Raw genomic sequence first — 21,758 nt, forward strand, 5'->3', positions numbered from 1 at the left:
TCCAGGGTGCCTGTGTATGGCTTCATGAGCCATGGCATTAAGGGGTAGGCTGGATCCCCAAGGATAATTGTAGGCATTTCAACATCTCCAACGGTAATTTTCTGGTCTGGGAAGTAAGTTCCTTCCTGCAGCTGTTCAAACAGACCAGAGTTCCTGACGATGCGAGCGTCATGCACCCTTCCCGGCTATCCCACATTGATGTCGGTGAAACGTCCCTTGTGATCCATCAGTGCTTGCAGCACCATTGAAAAGTACCCCTTGCCACTCGCTTCTCAACTGTGAGGGCTGCTCTCATCTTGGTATTCTTACCCTTCAGGGCAGGGGAAAGCAAGTCACAAAGTTCCATAAAAGTGCCCTTACGCATGCAGAAGTTTCGCAGCCACCGGGAATCATCCCAGACCCTCAACACTATGCGGTCCCACCAGTCTGTGCTTGTTTCCTGGACCCAGAATCTGCATTCCATGGCAGGAAGCTTCCCCATTACCACCATGATGTCCAAATTGCCAGGACCTGTGCTTTGAGAGAAGTCTGTGTCCATGTCCTCATCGCTATCGTCATCTCACTGTCATCGCCTCCTCGTCTGCTTTTGCAGGTTCTGCACGTACTGCAGGATAATGCGCAAGGTGTTTACAATGTTCACAACAGCAGTGGTGAGCTGAGCGGGCTCCATGCTTGCCGTGGTATGTCATCTGCAGGAGAGCAGAGTTGCAGCGGAAGCAGTGGATGACGACGGTTAGCAGTCTTACTGCACCGTCTGCTGACAGCAGTATGGCATCTTCACGGAAAAAAGGCGCAAAACGATTGTCTGTCATTGTTTTCATGGAGGGAGAGGTGACTGACGACATGTACCTAAAACCACCCGTGACAATGTTTTTGCCCCATCAGCTCAGCCCAGAATTCTAATGGGCAGTGGAGACTGCAGGAACTGTGGGATAGCTACCCACAGTGCAATGTTGCGAAAGTCTACGCTAGCCACGGTACTGTGGACGCACTCCTCCGACTTAATGCTCTTAGTGGGACACACACAATCGACTGTATAAAATTGCTTCCTAAAAATCGACTTCTATAAATTCGACCTAATTTCGTAGTGTAGACAATACCCTGAGTTACAATGTCCAAGGGCGGTAGGTTTCAGAATAGCAGCCATGTTAGTCTGTATTCGCAAAAAGAAAAGGAGTACTTGTGACACCTTAGAGACTAACCAGTTTATATGAGCATAAGCTTTCGTGAGCTACAGCTCACTTCATCAGATGCGGTAGGTTAACTTTTACTCCTGTTGAGTTAGATATACCAGTTATCAGTTGAATAGACTGTGTCCCATGCTACTCCTTTTGCCAGAGTTTTGCCTGACAGAGTATCTTAAAATATGAGGTGGGTTGACTTCTGTAATGAGTGTAGGATTTAACTGACTTACAGTGAGCTTTGAGAGATGCTGTGGTGCGAAGTGCCTCTAAGGTTCCTTTGATATTAGTTTGTATTTCCAATTAGGCAGTTTATTATTCTCATCTCTCAAATTCTCTAGGGTAATTGCTTTTACGTAGGTGCTGAGCAGGCCCTAGGTTCGTATGCTGCCACTTGAGGTTTCTTACTGTTTTGTCATTGAAGCCTGTGTACATGATCTTTAATTAAGGCTACTTTGAAAGGAATAGTACTCCCTGTAGTGGCTAATGACTGATGACTAGGTGCTACTACTTGTTTTTCTTTTCCCCATGTTGTTTATGGAACTCTTTGTTTATCCCTGCATTTTTGTATTGATTCAAGGAATTGTGGCGGGTGGGGAGGGATTTTTATTTCTGGGTGTGTTGTTTCAAGTTTGTCTGTATATAGCCCTAGAGAGTGCTGTCTAGTCCCAGCCCGCACCACAGCTTCAGGATGGATCTTGAGAAGCCATTAACATTTAAAGTTAATTCCTATTTTTCTCTCTGGTGTAGAGAATTTGCAGAAAATAAATCTCAGTATTGTTTGTGAGAGCAATTTATTCCTTTCACATGGCTTCAAGCTCCCAATTCTTGTCCCTCCTGTGCTCACAGAGGAGGGCCCAGACCTCCTAAACTTCTTATGGCCTTGACAAATCTGTGACTTTATTTTTGTTAAATGTTAACATTGGATTCTTGGCCAGGTTAAGCCAGATCACATTGAGTCAACTGATAGTTCTTGATAACAATGTGGAATCTGTCACAATGTCATTGTTGAAGAAGCAGAGTCAATATATTAAGCCATCTCTCATAAGTTTTGTCTGAAGCGTTCTCGCTGCTAAAAACTGAATTCTCTAGAAAGCTGAACATAATTTAAAGAAATCATTGTTCATGAATCTGAGAAAAAAGTGAAGTTCTTCTTTTTGTCTTTCAGAACCTGATTAAAATGCCTCCTGTATATTTTCAGTCAGGTATTCAATAAAATTAAGATAATCGCAGGTGCTTTTCTTCAAAGTGCAAATTCTGTCAGCATTGACCACCTTCCTGCTATCTCAGTTTGGTCACTGAGAGGGCAACTTTTAAGTTTAAGGCTTAAAAAAAATTACTCAGTACTTTAGCCAAAAGACTTAGCCTACTAGCCTTAGAGAAAAATACCTAGGCCTCCAAGCCATCTCTACTGTCATTGAAGGGAACATAACAGCTATGTGCTGTGTTTGTGTGCTGTATTTAATTGTAACATATTAGTTTATATAGTACATTTCTAAAAATGTAATTTACTCTACCTGTTTTTGCGTTCCCTTTGTTCCCTTCCGAGCTTCACTCTACTCTTTCCATCTTATAATACATACTGGTGTAGCCTTTCTTCAGTTATTTAAAGGGTCTGTTTTCTGTCTTTCTCCACCACCCCTTTATATCTTTCTCTTTGCCGAAGTAGTTATTCTTTAACTCCCTCCCTATATTTTTTCTGTCCCTTTTCTCCCCCAGGGTGTTCGAAATACTACTACTAAAATTTATCCCATTGATCTCAACCATCCATGCCCGTCTCCTAGAAAAATTTACCAAATACAATAGCCAGATGGTTAAACTGAAGGGCCCCAGCATCCCAGGTGGAAAACCAAGCCAATCCCCTCTCCCTCCAAAGAGGAGACTGCTTAGATTATTTCTGTGACCTCTGACTAATAAGGTATCTGAAATTTGACGCCTCCCCCTCCGAGCTCTCTTGCTGCTGGAAAAGAGAAGATGCATTTCTTCTTGTGGTCTTCTCCCGCTTCCCCCCAGAACTCCTCTAGCTTTTGCAAGTGTGTTGGTGTGAATCTTTGTTAATCTGTCCCTGACCAGCCTCTGTATTTTAGTTCCTTCTCCCTAGTTAACAGGTCCAGTGCCTACATATATTTACGCAGCTTCTCTAAACTCCCACAAACAGCAGCAGAAAGAAATTTAGCCAATACTTGACAATTTCACTGTGGCCCACAGAGTTTTGGAAAGCCTCTGTGAAACAGTTAATGTCAGTCTGCTTGCAATTTGGGGAGGCCTTGGAGGTGTCTGTCTGCTGATTTAGATTAATATTTTGTTCACATTTGGAAAGTTGTCTTTTCAACTGTAAGGGCCACAAAACTTAAAGAGAGAGTGCTGTTCTGCAGAAGTTGGTGGTACTCAGCTGGGAAAGGTTTCCACTTACCGTGAGGGAGTAGATTTTTCAAGATCTGGATTAAGTATCCACTTCAGCCCTTGGATACTTAAATGGGGCTTTTATTGAAGTAACAGGTGCCCCTGGCATGCTTTTGACAGAATTTGAACCTGAATCTTAAAAGATGGCCTTTACATTTATGAGAAATGGGAAGGTGTCAGTTTTAAGGAACACTAAAGGCTCCCTAAAATCTTGTAATTGTCTATTTCACATTCTTTTATTTTTGTTTGTTTCAGTTTGCATCGTAGGGTTTTCTTACAATGTGTATTACAAAATACATTGAATCAAAAAGTAATTTTACATTTGACTGTATTTTTGCCCAGACTGATCTGATCGTGCTACATGTACAAGAGATACCATGAGACAACTTAAATAGTGAGAATTGTGTGAGTTTAACTCAGGTGTGGTATCTGTATACTTTGAGAGTAGTTATTTGTGGGTAGGTAGGTTATTTCACTTTCCTATCAATTTACCCTTTAATCAAGTTACCAAGATAAGACAATTGGCTTGAGAAAGAATTGATCTTGTGAGATTGTGGATAAAATGTCTACGCACCTACATCAGTGTTCCTGATGGTGGAACTGCAAAATCTCCAAAACTGACTGGTTCTTAGGGGCACAGAAAGGAGGATATGTGATCTGAGACTAAAGTTCTCTAGAGCAGTGCTTCTCAAGCTATCTGATGTGGGGGACCGGCAATTGTTTTTTCCAATGTGCACACAGACTGGCAGCTGATGGCTCGCGGACCAGCACTTTGAGTAGCACTGCTCTAGAGAATAATGGTACCAGACCGTGCCTACATGGAGGGAATTGACTGGTATAGCTATTCCAGAATTACTATTCTGACGTAATTTAACTATTCTGGAATAAGTCCCACGTGGACACTATTTTTGGATTAAAAGTGATTTTGTTCTGGAATTTTTACTCTATTTTGTGAGCAGAGTAATTCATTATTCTATAAAAGTCACTTTTATTCCAGATTAGTGTGTCCTCATGGGGAACTATTCCATAATAGTTATATCAGGCAGTTTTCCCATGTGGACAATACCTTATCGTGTTCAGGATAGAATTGCTAGTTTTCTGTGTGCTAACCTCTCTAACCCAAGTTCAGCACATGCATAATTTTAAGCATAAGAATAGCTCCTTTGACTTAAATGGGACTACTCATGTGTAAAGTTACCTGTGTGCTTAGGTATCTTGTTGAATTGGGGCTTACCTACAGACAGACTGACATATCTCAAAGATCTTTTAGAAATTCGCTTTTCTTTAGCACTGGGATTACACTTCTAGCATATAGTTTTCCATTGCAGAATAATGGAAATTTATAGTGTTAAAATACACTAATATTGTATGCCCTTCTTTTCAGGGATCCATCAGTTTCTAAATCTATAGAAAGAATCTTTAAAATCTGGGAAGACAGAAATGTATACCCTGAAGAAACCATTGTGGCACTAAAAGAAGCTTTAAGTAAGTCTTTATCTTTTGCCTTTCTTAACATATAAGCTAATTTAGTATGTACTTGTAGTCGTTAAATAGTTTGAAGTCAATAAAATAAAACATTCATTAATCACTGTTTAAATGCATTCATTGCTCTTTCTGCATTTTCAGGAATTAATAAAAAGGAAAGCTAGTAGGTTAATATGAATGAGCTTTGTGATAATTATTTGTTGGACAATCCTTCCATTTAAATAAAGCCAATACTAAATCCTTTAATTTTTAGCTATAGTGTAAATTGCAGTTGTACTAGTTGATAGAAAATGTATATTATGTTTAAGGTGACTCTTCATCCTAAAGGAGTTCTGAGCATCATGCCTACACAGAAGCTAGTTGTTAACTGTATGGAATTTGTGTCCTTGGCTCTACCCCTTTACCTTGAGGTTTTGGGACATTCCGACTTTACATCTAAAACTTCAGTTGATACTAAAATTCCATCTGGGAATAATAATAGTAAAAATAATCTCTTCCATTTTCTCTCTGTAGATTATAGTAATAAGGTTGAATGTTATCAGTAAAACATCTACCATATTTGAAAAAAAATATGGAAACACTAACTAGAGTACGGAATAGTTAAAAAGTCCTCAGACACTCATGTAAATATATTTTAAAAAAATCCCGAGATTCCAAATATTAACTGAAAGCAACATGCACATTAAAACTAAATAATGGAAAATCTGTTCTTTCTGAGTGTGAAGGAGATGAGTGCATGATTTTGTTTTCCCTGATTACGTTATTGACAGTGAAAACTGCTTTTCTGTTGCTGGTTTAGATGTGGCTTTATGTGATTGTGGGTCAGTAATTGTTACTTGAGAAATACAAAACACTGTACTTGCTTCTTGGTGAATGAAAAGACTTTCAGTTGAACATTACAAATCTATAAAAGTGAAATCTATGTATTCTGTTAATGATTTGGAATCTCATACAGCTTTCGTAATTTAAAAAAAAATTCAGCTCACTTCTAAAGTTGATTTAATAAATATTTCTTATTACACTGTTTTGCAAGAAACTTTTCAGTTGGATGCATGTTTTTTTAATATAGACATCGGGTAAGTAATTGCTCATTTAAACTACCAAACAACATACCTTACTATTTCTCCTGAAATGTGTTGTGTTTTCCTATTTGCTTTTTTTGGGCCAGACATAAATAAGTCATTGTCTAAAAGTTTAAAGAGAAAATTGTGTCAATCTCTGTGATTGCTGAATCCTCTGTTCTTTTAAAGGTGAACAGAAACTTGCTTTAAAAGTAGAATGTCTGTCATAGAAGTTGCTGTATTCCTGAGTAAACTTAGTTTGTCTTGGGCATTCAACAGCTCATCTAGGGAAGTTGGTTTGTGGATTTTAAAACAAATTTCTGTTAATCTTTTACCATGCAACCATATGACACCAAAACCAGAGACCTTTAAAGGAATCCCATAATGCCAGACTGCAAAAAATGAAATGTTTTCCAGGTACCACTTTCAAAACACAGAAGCAGCTGAAAGAAAATCTGAACAAACAACCGAATAAGCCGTGGAAGAAATCTCAAAGTAAGGAAACAATGTGAACTACCTGAACTAATATTAAAAATGCCTTCTTGAGGAACAGAAGAAAGACTAGTGCAAAACTGGCAAAGTACCTGGCCTAAAGTATGAGCAAGCCTGTGTCTTCCAGGCTTGTGAAGTTCCTTACTGACATGTGTAAAACACCAAGGAGTTGCTGCTAGAAAATCACTTTTTAAGGAATGAAATGTGAATAAAATTTTAAAAGAGCAAAAGTTATGAACAGTAGAGAAAAGATCTGGTGGAACTTCTTGAAAACTGGCTTTAGAATATTCAGAGATGAAGAGAAGACAGACATGATAACCATGTACATTGGCAACAGTGAAACATGGTGGACATTCCCTTCAAGTTCAGGAATACATCTTCAACAGCAAACTAGATTATAGGATAAATGGAATACTTACAGTGAGGCAGTGCAGTTAATGAATCATCGTTCAAAACTATCAGGAGTACAGCTTGCTAGCTGGAACCACATTTCTAATATATCAGTCTCTAACCTTGCAATAACTGTAATACGGAAAATCCTTGAGTTGGCAAGAAAGCAAGATGATGGAACATTAGATGTAAAACTTGATACATGCCACTCTGTGTGAATGCTAAGACTATTGGGACTAGGAGGACAATAAAAGAGGGCAGGAGGGTTGGAATCTTGGATTACCAGAAAGAATTCGGCCACAAAATATGTATAGAAAATCATTTTCTAGAACAAAAGTGGACAAGGGAGTTAGCATTTCTTATTTAATCATCTTATTGCACATTTCTTTGCTATTTTTTAATAACAAATGGATTTAGAGCTCATGAAATGTGATTCCATATTTTTTCTCCTCAGATTCTCAATCGCAAAGTGAGATATTAGAACATAATTGTAAGGGCAGGGAAATCTTTAGGAGGGAGATTGGTTAGTTCAAGTAAAGGAGTAAGTGATCTGTCATCCCAAGGAAATACTAAACTCAGAGGGTCAGTTTTCTATGTCTAGAGTTCAGGAACTCTTCAGAGAATTATAAACTAGCACTCAAGATTAGTGAATGAACCATTACAAGAACATTTATGTACAATAGAACTGGAAAAGGCTTTCACAGTAACTGTTTATGTAGTGCATATATAATACAGGAACTCCACAGTCTAACTTGTTGGCTTCTGAATCATAGCGCTCTGCTTTCTAACGTGTCTGAAAGGCAGATAGAACTCTGAGTGACATCTGTGTGGAGGGGGAAATATAATGAAATGGCATCCTGTGTATGTTTTGCATAGAAGTGTGTTTAAAAGGTTTTTGAAAGAGAACAGTCTCTTCTGAATTTTGATTGCAGGCAGTATTGAGTGTTTGTTCTACTTAATCCTTGTAATTGATATCTTAATTTCTTTACACGTTTGTGTACCAACAGCATCCACAAATCCAAAAGTTGCTCTAAAGTCGAAGATTGTTGCTGAATTCAGAGTAAGTTTAACCAGTGAAAACATCTTTTGCATTAACCTCTGTCCTTGGACTGTAGTTACATGACTAGTTTGTTTATAGCCAAGAGTCACTGGGGCTTGTGTTGAAGTTGATTTGTTCATTATTGTATAGTGCCCACAATGCCCTGAGGCTGCAAACTCTGCAGAGCTGCAGCCTGTTCTGTAAAGCATCGTGTATGCTGGTGCTATTTAAAAACAGGGCATGGAAATAGAGCTAGGGATTGGAGGTAGTTAGTAAAGGCAGTTAATTCTTTCACACCATTTAGAGTTATCTGCTGCAAGAAAGCAGTTTGCCTTCTTGCGAGGAGTGAACTGCTGTCGCTTTTGTAGCCAATGTGTTTGATTATATGATTGCCTATTGTTTTAATGTATGTTTAAATATAGGAACACTTACTAGGGCCTTGTCTATACACTTAAGTATTTACTGGTAGATTTATACTTGCAGCCCCTGTAGTGGAGATGCAGCTTATACTGCAAACGTTATTTTGCTGCTATAGCTTAGAACAGTTCCATGAATGGAATTAGCTACACTGGCAAATGGATTTTTTGCCAGTATAACTGGATTTGCACTAAGGCTTTTGATTGTACAGCTCTGTCAGTTGACGGTGTAATTTTTTTCCCCACACTCCTAACTGACATACCTCTGCCGGCAAATCTTTCTCCTGTTTACGAGACATAGAGTTCTGATCACCCCCATGTTCATTTCATTTCCATTTGTTATGAATTTAAACCATATGTTTCTCTGAGTTAGTTTATTCCAGAATAGTAAAAAAACATCTGCTTTGATACAGAGACAGCTTTTCAATGGAATATTTATTTCTGTTACTTAAAAACAGGTCCATAATGTTATCGTTGCAAAGTTAGGGCTTCTCTTCTGCAGAATGTGATGAGGATGCTGTTCTTGTTTTTCAGCCACAATCGCTTGTTGATGAATTGTTGTTATATAAGCGTTCAGAAGACCAGATAGAACTGAAAGAGAAGCAGCTTTCCACCATGAGGGTGGATGTATGCAGCACTGAAACACTTAAATGCTTAAAAGGTACAAGTTGTGTATTCTGGCAGTCATATTATCAAAGGAAACAAAAACGTATCCGTAGTTTTAGTAATTCATGGGCTCTTTTACATCACAGGTTAGATTTCTGCTTATTCTCTAATGAATTTCAGATTGTAGAATGCTAAGTGATGTCAAAGCACAATTAACCCATTTTCAGAGGTATCAGCTCCTTTTATTTAAAAAATGCAGTACTGTGGTATTCTACTTTAGTGATCCAGTACATTACAGCAGTATTGATACCGCAAATTTTTTAGCTGTCACTTTAGTATTTCATAAGTCACAGGACAGAAATGTGTCTGTTTTCAGTCATGAGCACATCAACTGCGTCCTAATGTACATAGTCTCCCAATATCCTGTTTTCATGTGTAGTAGATCTTGTAATCCTTCTACAGTTGTTTTTAATTAAAAATGTAGTTCGTCCAATGCATGTATTGAATGTTTTTATTTTTCAAATAACTTAAAAATGCACATCGTGCCCTTAACGGTCTGAAGTACAGAACTTCAGAGCACTTGTCCTCAAGATGTAGTAACTTAAACTGTGAGATTGAACCTGGGAGCTTGAGCACCAAAAGCACATCTCTACTGCTTGAGCTAAAGGAGTAACTGAAGATACCCAAAGTAGGCTGCCATCCTTTGTAGTCTGGCTAGGAGAAGGGGATGGAACACTTCATCAGTTTAGTACATAACCTGCATGGAGATAAGAGTTATGGGCCAGATTTACAAAGGTATTTATTTAAATGTCCAAAGTTGCAGATAAGCACCTAGTGAGATTTTCAAAAATGCCCATCTGCAGCTTTAGACACCTAATACCTTTGTAAATCTGTCCCTATATGTACAACAGCTGCTAGCAAGTACAAAGTACAAACTGTAGATGGCCAGGATTTGTTTGTTACAGGGTTTTCCTCAGTACAGAGTATGTGTTTCAGAATGCATGGATTTCTTAATGTGTTCAGTAGTCCATAACTTAACATTACAGATTTAATAATTAGCTGCTTAGTTCTTGAATAAAGCTACAATAATTTAAGATTTAGGAAGCTGTGTAAACTTGATTGGAAATAACGTTACAAGGGAGTAAACAAATTTAGTTTCATTGCCCAAATGAATAGGAAATTTCATTGTAAAATTGAATTGCTTTAAAAGTAGCTGGTATCCAGTTACTGCAGCCTATCAAAATTGTCATAAAAATGTAGCAGCCCATAAACATAGTTCTACCAATGTAATGGTGAAAGAAAACTGAATAATGTTTTCTTGCCCCTCTAAACAGATCAAAACTACTGACCCCAGATGATTGGAAGAGTAGAATTTCAAAAGGCTAACTCTAGTGGCCCCACATGCATGTAGAATGTGGTTTTGTTTTGTGTTTTTTTTTTAAATCCACGTTAGATGTTATTACTAATCATTGGCTTGAAAACCAAAGAATACAGACTGCTAGTTGCCTTGCCTTTACATGACTTAATTACCAATTATTACACTAGTTATCTGCTAAAAACTATGAGGTGCACGTACCAACTTACTGAATATTAATTATTCTGTGTGAGTGTGTGTGAGTGAGTGAGAGAAGAGCTCTGTGTATTCCAGGGGAGGTAATGTGCATAATGTAATTTGTCATTAATATTATCTCTTTCAGACAAAACAGGAGGAAAAAAGTTCTCCAAAGAATTTGAAGAAGCGAGTTCAAAGTTAGAAGAATTTGTAAATGGTTTAGACAAGCAGGTGAAAAATGGCCCCTCACTAATTGAAGTGCTTGAGAATGCTGGTATCTTTTATGAAGCACAATATAAGGAAGTCAAGGTGGTAGCAAATGTAAGTGCAAAGTTTTCCCCAATAGCAAATATCTTATTGGTACAGCATTACTAATAAGAGGACATAATGCAGAATTCAAACTGATAATTGAGGTTTATCTGCATTTGTTAAACTCTTTACTAGAAAAATGAGTGATAAAATCTCAGTGTACTAATGAATGAAGTAGAAATTGTGTGAGATTATAACACAGATTGTTTAAAAGGAGAGCAGAGATGATGGAGGTCAACTAATAAGATAATTAGATGCTGTTAAGATTGATAGGAGCTCATAATTTGACCTACCATTTTTCTCATATGTTTTGCAAATTCTCTGCATGTGAAAAAAGAAAAGATTCATTTGTTATGCTGAGTGTAAAGTTAACTTCGAGAAGCTGAACACCTTTGTTGGTAATCTAGATCTGAGAGTGACCTTTGGGTACTGAAGGTTTTCCTCATTTCTTGAAGCATTGTATCAAATGTGATAGTTTATGGATTTGAAAAGATTCTTCCAACAAAAGCATTAACTAAATGGAAAAAGTAGTCACGTGAATAACCCTTCTGAGGTTTTTGCTCTACAAGCCATACTGAAAAGCGAAATACTTAATGCAGGGGCAGAGATGATTGGGGAGTTGAATATGCTGCTATTAATACTATAGAAATGGTTCAAAGGTGTGTTATTTTTCCTTCTTTACAAAGGACACTAAGCTAAATATCATTTTTTTGTGTGTGTTAGGCTTATAAAACATTTGCCAATAGAGTGAGCAATCTAAAGAAAAAATTAGATCAATTGAAAGCAACTCTTCCTGATCCAGAAGAGTCTCCTGTCCCTTCTCCAAGTATGGATGCTCCATCTCCAACTGGTTCTGAGTCCCCTTTCCAGGGAATGGGGGAAGAGGATGACATCCAGTCTCCAGCAGTGGAAAGCGAGAAGTCTGTATCTCCGGAACCTGTGGCAGATAATCGGGATGTGGAGGACATGGAACTGTCTGATGTGGAAGATGATGCCTCTAAAATTATTGGTATGTTCTGTGGAAGTAGCAGTAAAATGGGCTAATAGTTTTATACTATCCACAAAACTTTTTAGGCAAAACAGTTTTTCCAGACCTCATTTAGAATCAAGAGGATGTTGAGAAACTTTCCTTGTTCTGGGAATACTGCAGCTCTGGTACTATGCCAGTCCTCCAGCAAAAACCAGGGAATTCAGACCCAGATATTCCTAACTTAAAAAACAAGCATAAAAAAAGCTCTCTTCATGAGGCTGTCCTTACACACCCTAACAGTTCAGTAAAGAGCATGAACAATTGCTTTTCCTCTGAGTCTTTACATTAGTATTTTTTAAACCTGGAACACATTGAGAAGCCTGCAGCTCTTAGGCCAAAAGAATTCTGTGAGGCAGATTGAACATTCCATGTTTTTTCTCTATATTTGAATTAGTGGAGGAGAGGAAGGAGAAACAGGTTGTTCCTTCTTCAGCACCTGCAAAGACTGAAAGTGTCCCAAAAGCAACATCCTCCACAGTGGTTGTTGCTACACCAGCGGTAACAACTCCTGCTCAGACTCCTCCAACTCCCAAGACAGTGAGCACAGCGCCTGTCCCTCCATCACCGGCACTTGGTCTGCCAAACCTTGCCAACGTTGACCTAGCAAAGATCAGCTCCATTCTTAGCAGCTTAACTTCTGTTATGAAGAATACAGGTGGGTGTCTAAATTGCAGGTTGTGACTGAGTGGTGCTGTTCAGCAGAGACAGAATTCTGCGTTGTACAAGCAATAACTTTGTTGGTCAGATCTTCTTTTGCTTCTGTAACATTTTAGAACTAAAACATTGAATTGTAATTCAGTCTGTACTTCAGGAGAGCTGTGACATATTGGAACTAAACACACTCTCAAAATCAGTTTTAAACATGCTTCCTTTTAAATGGTTTAAGGCGATCTGTAGTGTAGCGTTTCAAAGTAGGACATGGTGCTACCCACGTCTATGCACCATAGTGATCTTAGGGTGTGTCTGTGCTAGGGTTTCTACTGTTTTTAACACTGCAGTAGTGAAGGCGGCCATACTAGTTGTAGACAAGGTTTCCACAGCTGCTGACATTAACAGTGTCATGTTAAATGCTGGTTGCCTCAGGAGCCTTGCCTACACTAGCACCTTACTTCAACTCTACTGGTATTAGTAATTGTTGAAATTTTTAGCCAGAAAACCCTACCTTAACAAAGCAGTATGTATGAGCAGTGTATTTATTGACTGTTTTTTCATTGCTCTTGGAAAGTAGCATTTTGTGTTTCTGAGCAGCAAATGTTTTCACCCCAGGGGTCAGTCCTGCATCAAGACCTTCCCCAGGAACCCCAACGAGCCCCACGACTCTTACTAGTGGCCTGAAGACTCCTATTGTGGGGACTCCATCTGGTCCTCCAAATCCGTTAGCAAATATTCTTTCCAAAGTTGAAATAACTCCTGAAAGCATTTTATCAGTTCTCTCCAAAACTCAGACCCAGACTGCACCAGCATTGCAAGGTAAGTATTTAAAATTCACTCCTTTTGCACAGTATAAATAGTTAGCATCTGTATTTGGATGGCAGCATCAATACTAAAGCATCCCACTGTGTGCTCCTGAAATGAGTTTATCCGTGAGGAAATTAGCTTATATTATGTAACACTTTTTCCAAATTTAAGTTACATTTTGCAAGGTAGTGTATTTGGTATGGGCAAGTCAATTTTGCAACAGATTTGGGAAGTGTTTTCCTGTGTGTTTAATCTTTTAAAAACCTTTTTAAAATCTGATGGTGTTGGATACCGTCCTGGGACATTTTATATTTGCTTTATTAGTTGCAACTTTTATGACTAAATCTTGTTGTTGTTGTTGCACAGTAAGCAAATAGTGTTAATATGTTTAATTGCTGGACTTCACCCTGACTTTCCAGTTAGCCAAGTAATTATATTGCATGTGTTTGCTAAAATCTTATGGTGCATGGAAAAAATGTAGCAGAGCAGGGGACCCATGAGTGAGTGCCACTTAGATTCTATTCCTAGCTCTGGGATGGGGTTCGGTGAAGCGGAGGACTCTAGGATTCTGGGAGGGGGGTTCCCTCTGCTACTTGCTCGTATGATCTTGGTTAAGAACATCACTTCCATATTTCTGCTTAACTAGCTGTAACATGGACATAATACCGATTGTGGTTTAGATGTGTGTTATAATTTATATTGGTAAAACAATTTGAGATCAAAAGCACTATGGGAATGCAAAGTAATTAGTATTCAATAGTATGTAGAGATGGCAAAGTCTAACCATTTTGTTGGCTCAGATGTCAGTTTCAAAAATTTGTTTGTAGCTTCTCTGCCTACAAAACCAATCATGATTATGGCTTACCACGAGTTTTCTGTTGAAATGGTTGTAGGTTACTCTGCCTCTTAAAATATCTAATTAAAATGGTTTTTTTGGTTTGTTTTTTCTCCAGGTTTGTCATCCTTACTTCAAAGCGTTGCTGGAAATACAGCTCAATCAAGTGAAACGGCAACTCAGAGCACTTCAGCATCACCAGCCAATACAACTGTTTCTTGCGTGAAAGGGAGGAATGTTCCTTCCAATACTCAGTCTTTTATGTCCAAAAATATTGGTTATTCTCCAAATTCTTCTACTGCTGAGGTTTCTTCAACTTCGGTTAACAAGGCTCCTGTTGGACATAGCCCAGGGCTTTCAAGTTCTAGTTTTAAACCACCAACAAATTCCCTTGGATTTGCCAGTACCCATCCTACCAGTCCTTCCCTTTTACCAACAGAAACCCCATTGAGTCAGTCCTCTGAGATTTCAAAAACAAAGCTGGAGTCAGAACCCACCTCTCCAAGCCTGGAAATGAAGATACACAATTTTTTAAAGGGAAACCCTGGTTTCAGTGGTCTAAACTTGAATATTCCAATTTTAAGCAGTTTAGGGTCCAACATCACATCAGAAAGCCATTCATCTGACTTTCAGCGTGGTCCTACTAGCACCTCTATGGACAATGTGGATGGAACGCCAGTCCGTGATGAACGAAGTGGAACGCCAACCCAAGATGAGATGATGGATAAACCAACATCAAGCAATGTTGACACTATGTCTTTATTATCAAAGATTATAAGCCCTGGATCTTCTACTCCCAGTAGCACAAGGTCCCCTCCTCAGAGCAGAGATGATGGATATTCCCAAGAACTGTCTAATTCTGTGCCTGCCTATAGGTCTTTCGGTCTTGGCAGGGATTCTCCAGCCAGCATGTACAAGCAATCGTCTGATATGGAAATACCTTCTTCTTTAATGGATTCTCCTCAGGAGAAGTTTTACCCAGACACATCTTTTCAAGAAGATGAAGATTATCGTGACTTTGAATATTCTGGGCCACCACCATCTGCCATCATGAACCTGGAGAAGAAGCCTTCAAAATCCATTTTGAAAGCTAGTAAGCTTTCCGACACTGCAGAGTATCAGCAAGTTCTCTCTAGTTACGGTCAAAGAGCACAAGAGTTTAGTGTGAAGTCGTCTTTTCCTCAGTCTATGAGGTCTATTCTTGATCAGAATGAGAGCTGTGATCCGCTGTCATCGTCTTCTGGAATGTATGGAAGTTACAGCCTACGAGCAAATGACTCTGGATCCGATGGTTCCCCTTCACCCAGTAAGAATGATGTGTTTTTCACACCAGACTCCAATCATAATAATTTATCAAAATCTGTGATACATTCTGGCCTGGCACAGAAACAGTATCCAGACTCTCCCCATTCACTTCCTCACAGATCAATCTTTTCTCCTCAAAACACTCTTTCAAATCCTGCTGGTAGACCACCCACATCCAGTGTGGAGAAATCTTTAGGTTCTTCCATTTCTGCCACTTCAACAATTGAGTTTAAGAACATGCTTAAAAATGCATCTCGCAAGCCTTCTGAGGAAAAGCATTTTAGCCAGGTTCCTAAAGGTAGCTCACATGAGGGGGTTAGCCTGTCTAGTCTCAGCCAAGCTGGAACTTCGACAGGAGAGCAGCAGCAGCAGCAAGAGGAACACTATCGTATAGAAACTAGGGTGTCGTCATCTTGTTTAGACTTGCCTGATAGCACTGAAGAAAAAGGAGCCCCCATAGAAACTCTGGGTTACCATAATGCATCCAATAGGGGAATGTCAGGAGAACCAATTCAGACAGTAGAATCTATCAGAGTTCTTGGGAAAGGAAATAGAGGACACGGGCGAGAGGCAACTAGAGTAGGCTGGTTTGAGCTAAGTAATACAGGTAGTGCTTTTGATAATGGGCCCTCAAGTGCTACTGAGCTGCCCACCATGGGTACTGGCAGTGGAATTGCCAGCTTTCAAACACAGTACAAAGAACACGTGCCACAATTTCAGGAGAGTGTAAACAATTTCAGAACAAATAATTTCAGCACTGCCTTTGAGCGTCACATACCACCTCCTCCCATAGAGCATGGAACTCCTTTTCAGAGGGAACAAGTTGGTACACCTGCTGGGCCCCCATCTGCTCCGCCCAAGGATCATGGAAGCCTGTTTCCTAGGGATCACTCAGTTCCTCCACACATGTCATCAGTGGATCACACTAATCCTTTTTCAAAAGAAAAATCCTCTCCACTCTCATTGCCTCATGCTGCCCCTCCTCCTCCTTCTGTGGAACATAGCGGGGTTCCATTTCCTACTCCTCCCCCTCCACCTCACTCTGTGGAACATGGTGGCGTTCCATTCCCTACCCCGCCACCACCTTCTGGGGAACACAGTGGCATTCCATTTCCTGCCCCTCCCCTGACCGTGGAACATGGTGGTGTCACGTTTTCCAAGGATCATGGTACTATTCATCAAGGAACTATAAAAGAGCATTTTAATGTGCATTCAGGACCAAGGGACCATGTGGCCCCACCTCAGCGAGACCACAGTGGTCCACCCCTTGGTCGGGTTCGAGAAAACATAGGCCTACCTTCCCTTTCGAGAGATCAGCTTGGGCCATCCCATAGTGTTCCTCCCATTGGCCCATCTCATAGAGACAATGTAAACCGGAGTGGAATGATGATTAGGAACCCACGACCAGACTTTAGGCCTAGGGAACCTTTCATAAACAGAGAACCATTTCAGAGCTTAAAAAGGCCTCGGCCACCTTTTGGAAGGGGCCCTCCATTCTTTGCACCAAAACGCCCTTTCTTTCCTCCCAGGTACTGAAACAGACATGCATCTCTGTAAGTGAAGGTATTTTGGATATTCTAGAGAGCAGTGGAAGTAGCGCTTTCACGTTTGTTTTTCCTTAAAGAGCCCCATAACATTTTTCTAAATTAAATATGTTCTGATACTTTTTTTGGTTGTTTATTTTTTTAAGCCACCCAGTTGGCATAAATCTAGCAAAATGTTTTAACAAAAAATAAGAATTTTCCGAAGAGTATTGCCGTTGAAATAAAACTTCTAGTCGTAAAAAATGATTGAATGTGCGATGTTGGGATGTTATTTTTAGCTGATTACCAAATTGTTTTGCTTCTTGAGTCCTCCGAACCCATGTCAAAAAATAGAGATGGGGGAAGGAACTCTGTTGCTACTGTTGATTAAGGAAGATAAAGGGTCCAAGCTTTCAAAGCCTTCCCTGTGGCAATAGAAATATTAACCCTTCCTTGTGCCTTTTGTTAGGTTAATCAGTCACTTTTTTCACTGATATCTGCTTAGTCGGTCCCTTGCTATGAAGCCTTGGAACATCTTGCTGCTTGCTGTTTTCCATCTTGCTGACAGGAATAGGGAGAGGGTAGGCAACTAACATGGTCAGTTTTTCAGCCCTTCTCTTTGCTTTTTCTGCCTTTCTCAAAATGCAAAAGGAAAAAGCCTCTGCTTTTCACAGTTGACAGCTTTGCCACTGAGGGTCTTGAACTTTTCTCCCAAGTTGGGTTTCAGAAAACAGTCTCTAAAGTATGTGCACTTCCTATCTCTAACTTGGCTTCCTTCCTCAACATGCTAAGAGGGTTATATTTTGCTGAATATAAATCAAGTAATGCATTTGAAATAAGTGGATGCAGGGAGGTAGCTAGCGGTAAAACTCAAATCTGCTTACACATACACATTTAATGTATACAATGTATATTTGAAACACGCCTGCATTCGCATGTACAAGCTGCATCGTATTTTTTCTTTCTTGTCTTATATCACAGAGCTAGGGCAGGTCTAGTAAACGATATTTACTTTTTTGCTGGGAGCATCGTTGACTTACATGTATTCTTCACTTTTTGTAATCACACCTTTCCGTGTGCTTTGTTTGAAGCACATAGTTCCATGTAAGATGAGAGAGAAACTGCATGCAGCAATGTGAAAACAGTACCTAAACTCTCTTCCCACATATTTTCATAAACTCACTTCTGCTGCCATGTGCATAGAGGACTTTGTGTGGAGTTGGAATTACTTTGATTTTTTTTTAAGTGAGTAGAATACAACATACTAGTGTTTGATAAAGGTATGGGAAAATATCTATAAAAATAACTACAAAACGAGAAAATGGCAGAGCATTTGTTTGTGCTTGGGCTGTGTGTTTTATTTAATATATATAATATGTATAATTATATTTGCATACGCAAGTAAGCGAATCGGAAGGTTGTATGGGTGTATTTTATTGAATTGGCCTGGGTTTACAGAAAGAATGATGTTATAGTGCCAATGCGTAGAAACCTTCTCTGTTTTCTAATCTTAGAACAAAAACGTGCGTTCCACTTCATTTTGCAGTCAGCAGCAGACGTCGCTGCTGCTGGTCTGTAGGGGGGCTGTATTTAGGCAGCATCATGGAATGGTGCACCTTGTTGTGTGGACTGTTTCAGTTAAACAGAATTCCTGAAAAAGTAACTGCATGTGTAATTCATGCAAACACTGAGTGTTTAAACTTTTGGGTTAAATTTAAACAGTATTTATTCCTTTTCTGTTCCTTCTGAGTTCTGTTCTCTTTGGACACCACAGCTCCTTTCAGTGAACCTCCAATATGATTATTGAATGGATAACACACCAAAGTACTACTGTGAGGGTAGCTCGTGTAAGTTAAGCAAAATGTTCAGAAGGAAAAAACAAGGCAGTAAAGATATAAAGCAAGAAAACTACGTAATAAGATGTGAGAATTTGCTTATCCTATGATATGAAGTAAGATGATATAACTCAGTTCCCTATACACCAGCACTCAGAATGTCTGATCATATTTCTTATTAGTGAGAATAAACGTGCTCACCTACAAAACAACCCAAGATGGAAGAATGCTTAGCTTAGCATTCATTTCCTTGTATGCCCAAAGTCTAGCCATACAGCTCTTAAATTTTAGGACTTGTAAGACATGGATATATTTTAATATCTAATGTTAATGTCCAACACGAAAACTGAAAAAATTTCACAGCTTTTGATGTATATTGGAAATGATGCATAGCTTAGCCCAACTTCTTTGCTCTACTGGAACATTTTAAATGAAGCTTTCAGTAACCTAAACTACACAATCCCATTGCTTTAATATCTATCCTGGCTTGAAGGGACAGTTTCAGAGAAGTCATAGCTTAAGGATGTTTTTTTGGAGGAAACCCAGGGGTTGAAAAAACGCAGGAGGTTCTGATGTAAGAATGGAACCAATATTGACTAGAAAAAAAAATTCCCTCTAGAATAAAAGAATGTGAATTGTTTCTGCTGCTCTTGCTTAAAGTGGTGATTTCGAAGTAAGGAATTATTAAAATCAGATGGTGACACCATCTAAGAACTGCTCTCCATGCCATCTGACATGCCTGGCGAGTAGCTTCCTTGCTCTTGGAGGTGGCTTTTTGGGTAACTTGAAAAGTAAAATGACTGATTAAAAAAAAAAAAAAAAGACACAAAAACTTATTGTAAAAAAAAAAAAACTTTTAATGGTGAAAGCTCCATGTTTTTTGTTTGAGGTTTTTCATTTTATTCTGTGCTTGTTACTTTAAACAAACTGTCTACAGTAACTGAAGACACATGTACATATGTAGAAACCACACAACTTATTTCTGGACATGAAGGCGTTTTTTCCTGTGTCTGTGATTTAAACTCCCCACCGTTCTTGAACTTTTGTATTTCACCTTATAAGAAAAAGAAATAAACATGTATTTTTTAAATAAAGCATGAAACAGTGTGTCTCATGAAGGACATAACTTCATAAAGAAGAAAATCAAATTGCAGACAGCCTTCAGTGTGCACTCCAGCTGTTCTAGAAACAGAGAGGACAACCCAAACATTGCACTGGTACAGCTTAACGGCAATCAGTAGAATTAACTTTTACTAGAGGTTATAAACATTTAAAATGTATCCCTGTTCTAGACTTCTGCTAGTGTAATACAGCTGTTCTTGTCACCAGATTTACGAATATGCACCATTTAGATTTCTACGGTCCCCTCAGATATACAGTACGCATACCTGCCTCTTTGGAAAAATTCCAGATATGCTATGGTGTGCGTTGTATATCAGAGAGGCCGGTCTACGGCTGTGGCTGACTTTGTGATCTAAATACATTTAGAGACTCTTTACCTGTAAAAACATTGTTCAGGTGTGAGAAACCTGTTTAGATAATGTGAATAATGGTAATTTTTTTAAAAAACGTGCAGAATAAATGATCATATCCTGAAATTAATTATTCAAAAATAAGCTGCAGTGCTGTTGTTTCAAAACTGCTGTAAATACTGGCTGCTTTTTTTGTGTGCCTGTTATGATTAATTGGATATGTTGGATTTATATTCTCAAGTGTTCCGTGTGGAGAAAGCAACGTGCATTAGAGGAAGCGACAATAAAACTGCAGATCATTTTGAAATGTGTATTAATACATTTAATAAAATAACTAGTTCTAATGTTTTGATATTCTTTTTTAACTGGAACCTCTATTTAAGTGTACAGGGGGTGTAAGATTGCCTGATCCGTGAAAATGACCACAATATTGGGCTGAAGAGAGAACATCAGTTTTTTGCAGTATAGAACAACAGCCAGGCTTTGTTTCATCTTTGCTGAATTACAAGTTTAGGGTTAGTGTGGCCTAACCCTTTTTTTTTTTAAACTCTTTAAAAAAAAACAAAAAAAAAACACAAACACACACAAGGAAGAATCTGCCTGCAGCTCAGGTTCCGTGACCATTTTGAAGACTGAAAGAAATTTAAAACTGTTGGAAGATGGTTCTGTTTCTTTTAATTTTACAGAGAGGCGGTGTTTGGAGGCAAATCTGAAATTACTGTTAACTTGCAGAGCAAAATACAGAAAATGGAATATTCTACCAATACCTGTGGGCTGAGACAACACTTCCCCTGCCCCCATTTATTTTTGTATTGCATATTAATAAAGTGTACTTTACTTGGTGTGGTTTCCTTTCAAAAGAGTAAGATCTTTGCACCAGTTTACTGGTTTCTGGCCTCTGTACATACTCTTCTGTTCTGCCATGTAATTTTGAAGGGTGATGATGTTGATTTTCAGGGTTGTCTTGGCTTCCTGTCCTTTTTTGTTGGCTGGGGGATAGAAATAGCTGGCTACACAGCCTTGAGAGAAGCTGGTCTCCGTGATTACTGCTAGAACCTCACTTTCAGTCTGTATCTGCATAGCACAAGATGCAATTATGTGAAGCAATTTAAAGAGTATCATTTTTAATAACTTCAGAGGTGCATGGTCATTAATTTTTAACAAATTGCTTTAGCTGGCCTAACCTAGATTATCAAAATGGAAAGAATTTTAAATTGAATTTACTTTTTGCCATTTATGCTAATTGGCTACCTTTTGCATTTCACTTACTATGGACAATAAGAGCCTGCTAAATTCTGCATTCTGGTACAATAGTAGAATGTAGTAGTAATTTGGCTCCTAGGTGCTTCAAAGTCGTACATAAACA

The 21,758-nt window shown here is 38.8% G+C and overlaps 1 protein-coding gene across 3 annotated transcripts in view; it reads left to right on the top strand.

The window, feature by feature from the left end:
• The window catches only part of RPRD2 (regulation of nuclear pre-mRNA domain containing 2), a 49,939-nt gene extending 28,705 nt beyond the window's left edge, over nt 1–21,234 (top strand). Inside the window, exons 3-11 of one of the 3 annotated variants that reach the window (XM_073323257.2) lie at nt 4,969–5,069; nt 6,548–6,625; nt 8,020–8,072; nt 9,002–9,128; nt 10,771–10,946; nt 11,658–11,943; nt 12,359–12,619; nt 13,231–13,434; nt 14,376–21,234. In XM_073323257.2, the coding sequence (XP_073179358.1) occupies nt 4,969–5,069; nt 6,548–6,625; nt 8,020–8,072; nt 9,002–9,128; nt 10,771–10,946; nt 11,658–11,943; nt 12,359–12,619; nt 13,231–13,434; nt 14,376–17,098 (4,009 nt within the window). In that variant the 3' untranslated portion in view covers nt 17,099–21,234. Of the gene's footprint in view, nt 1–4,968; nt 5,070–6,547; nt 6,626–8,019; nt 8,073–9,001; nt 9,129–10,770; nt 10,947–11,657; nt 11,944–12,358; nt 12,620–13,192; nt 13,435–14,375 lie in introns of those variants that run through there. The other 2 variants (XM_073323258.2, XM_073323259.2) reach the window with 2 other exon arrangements.
• Nucleotides 21,235–21,758: the final 524 nt, after the last annotated feature.

Source organism: Lepidochelys kempii, chromosome 24 (genome assembly GCF_965140285.1).
Source record: "Lepidochelys kempii isolate rLepKem1 chromosome 24, rLepKem1.hap1, whole genome shotgun sequence".
Taxonomy (NCBI): domain Eukaryota; kingdom Metazoa; phylum Chordata; order Testudines; family Cheloniidae; genus Lepidochelys; species Lepidochelys kempii.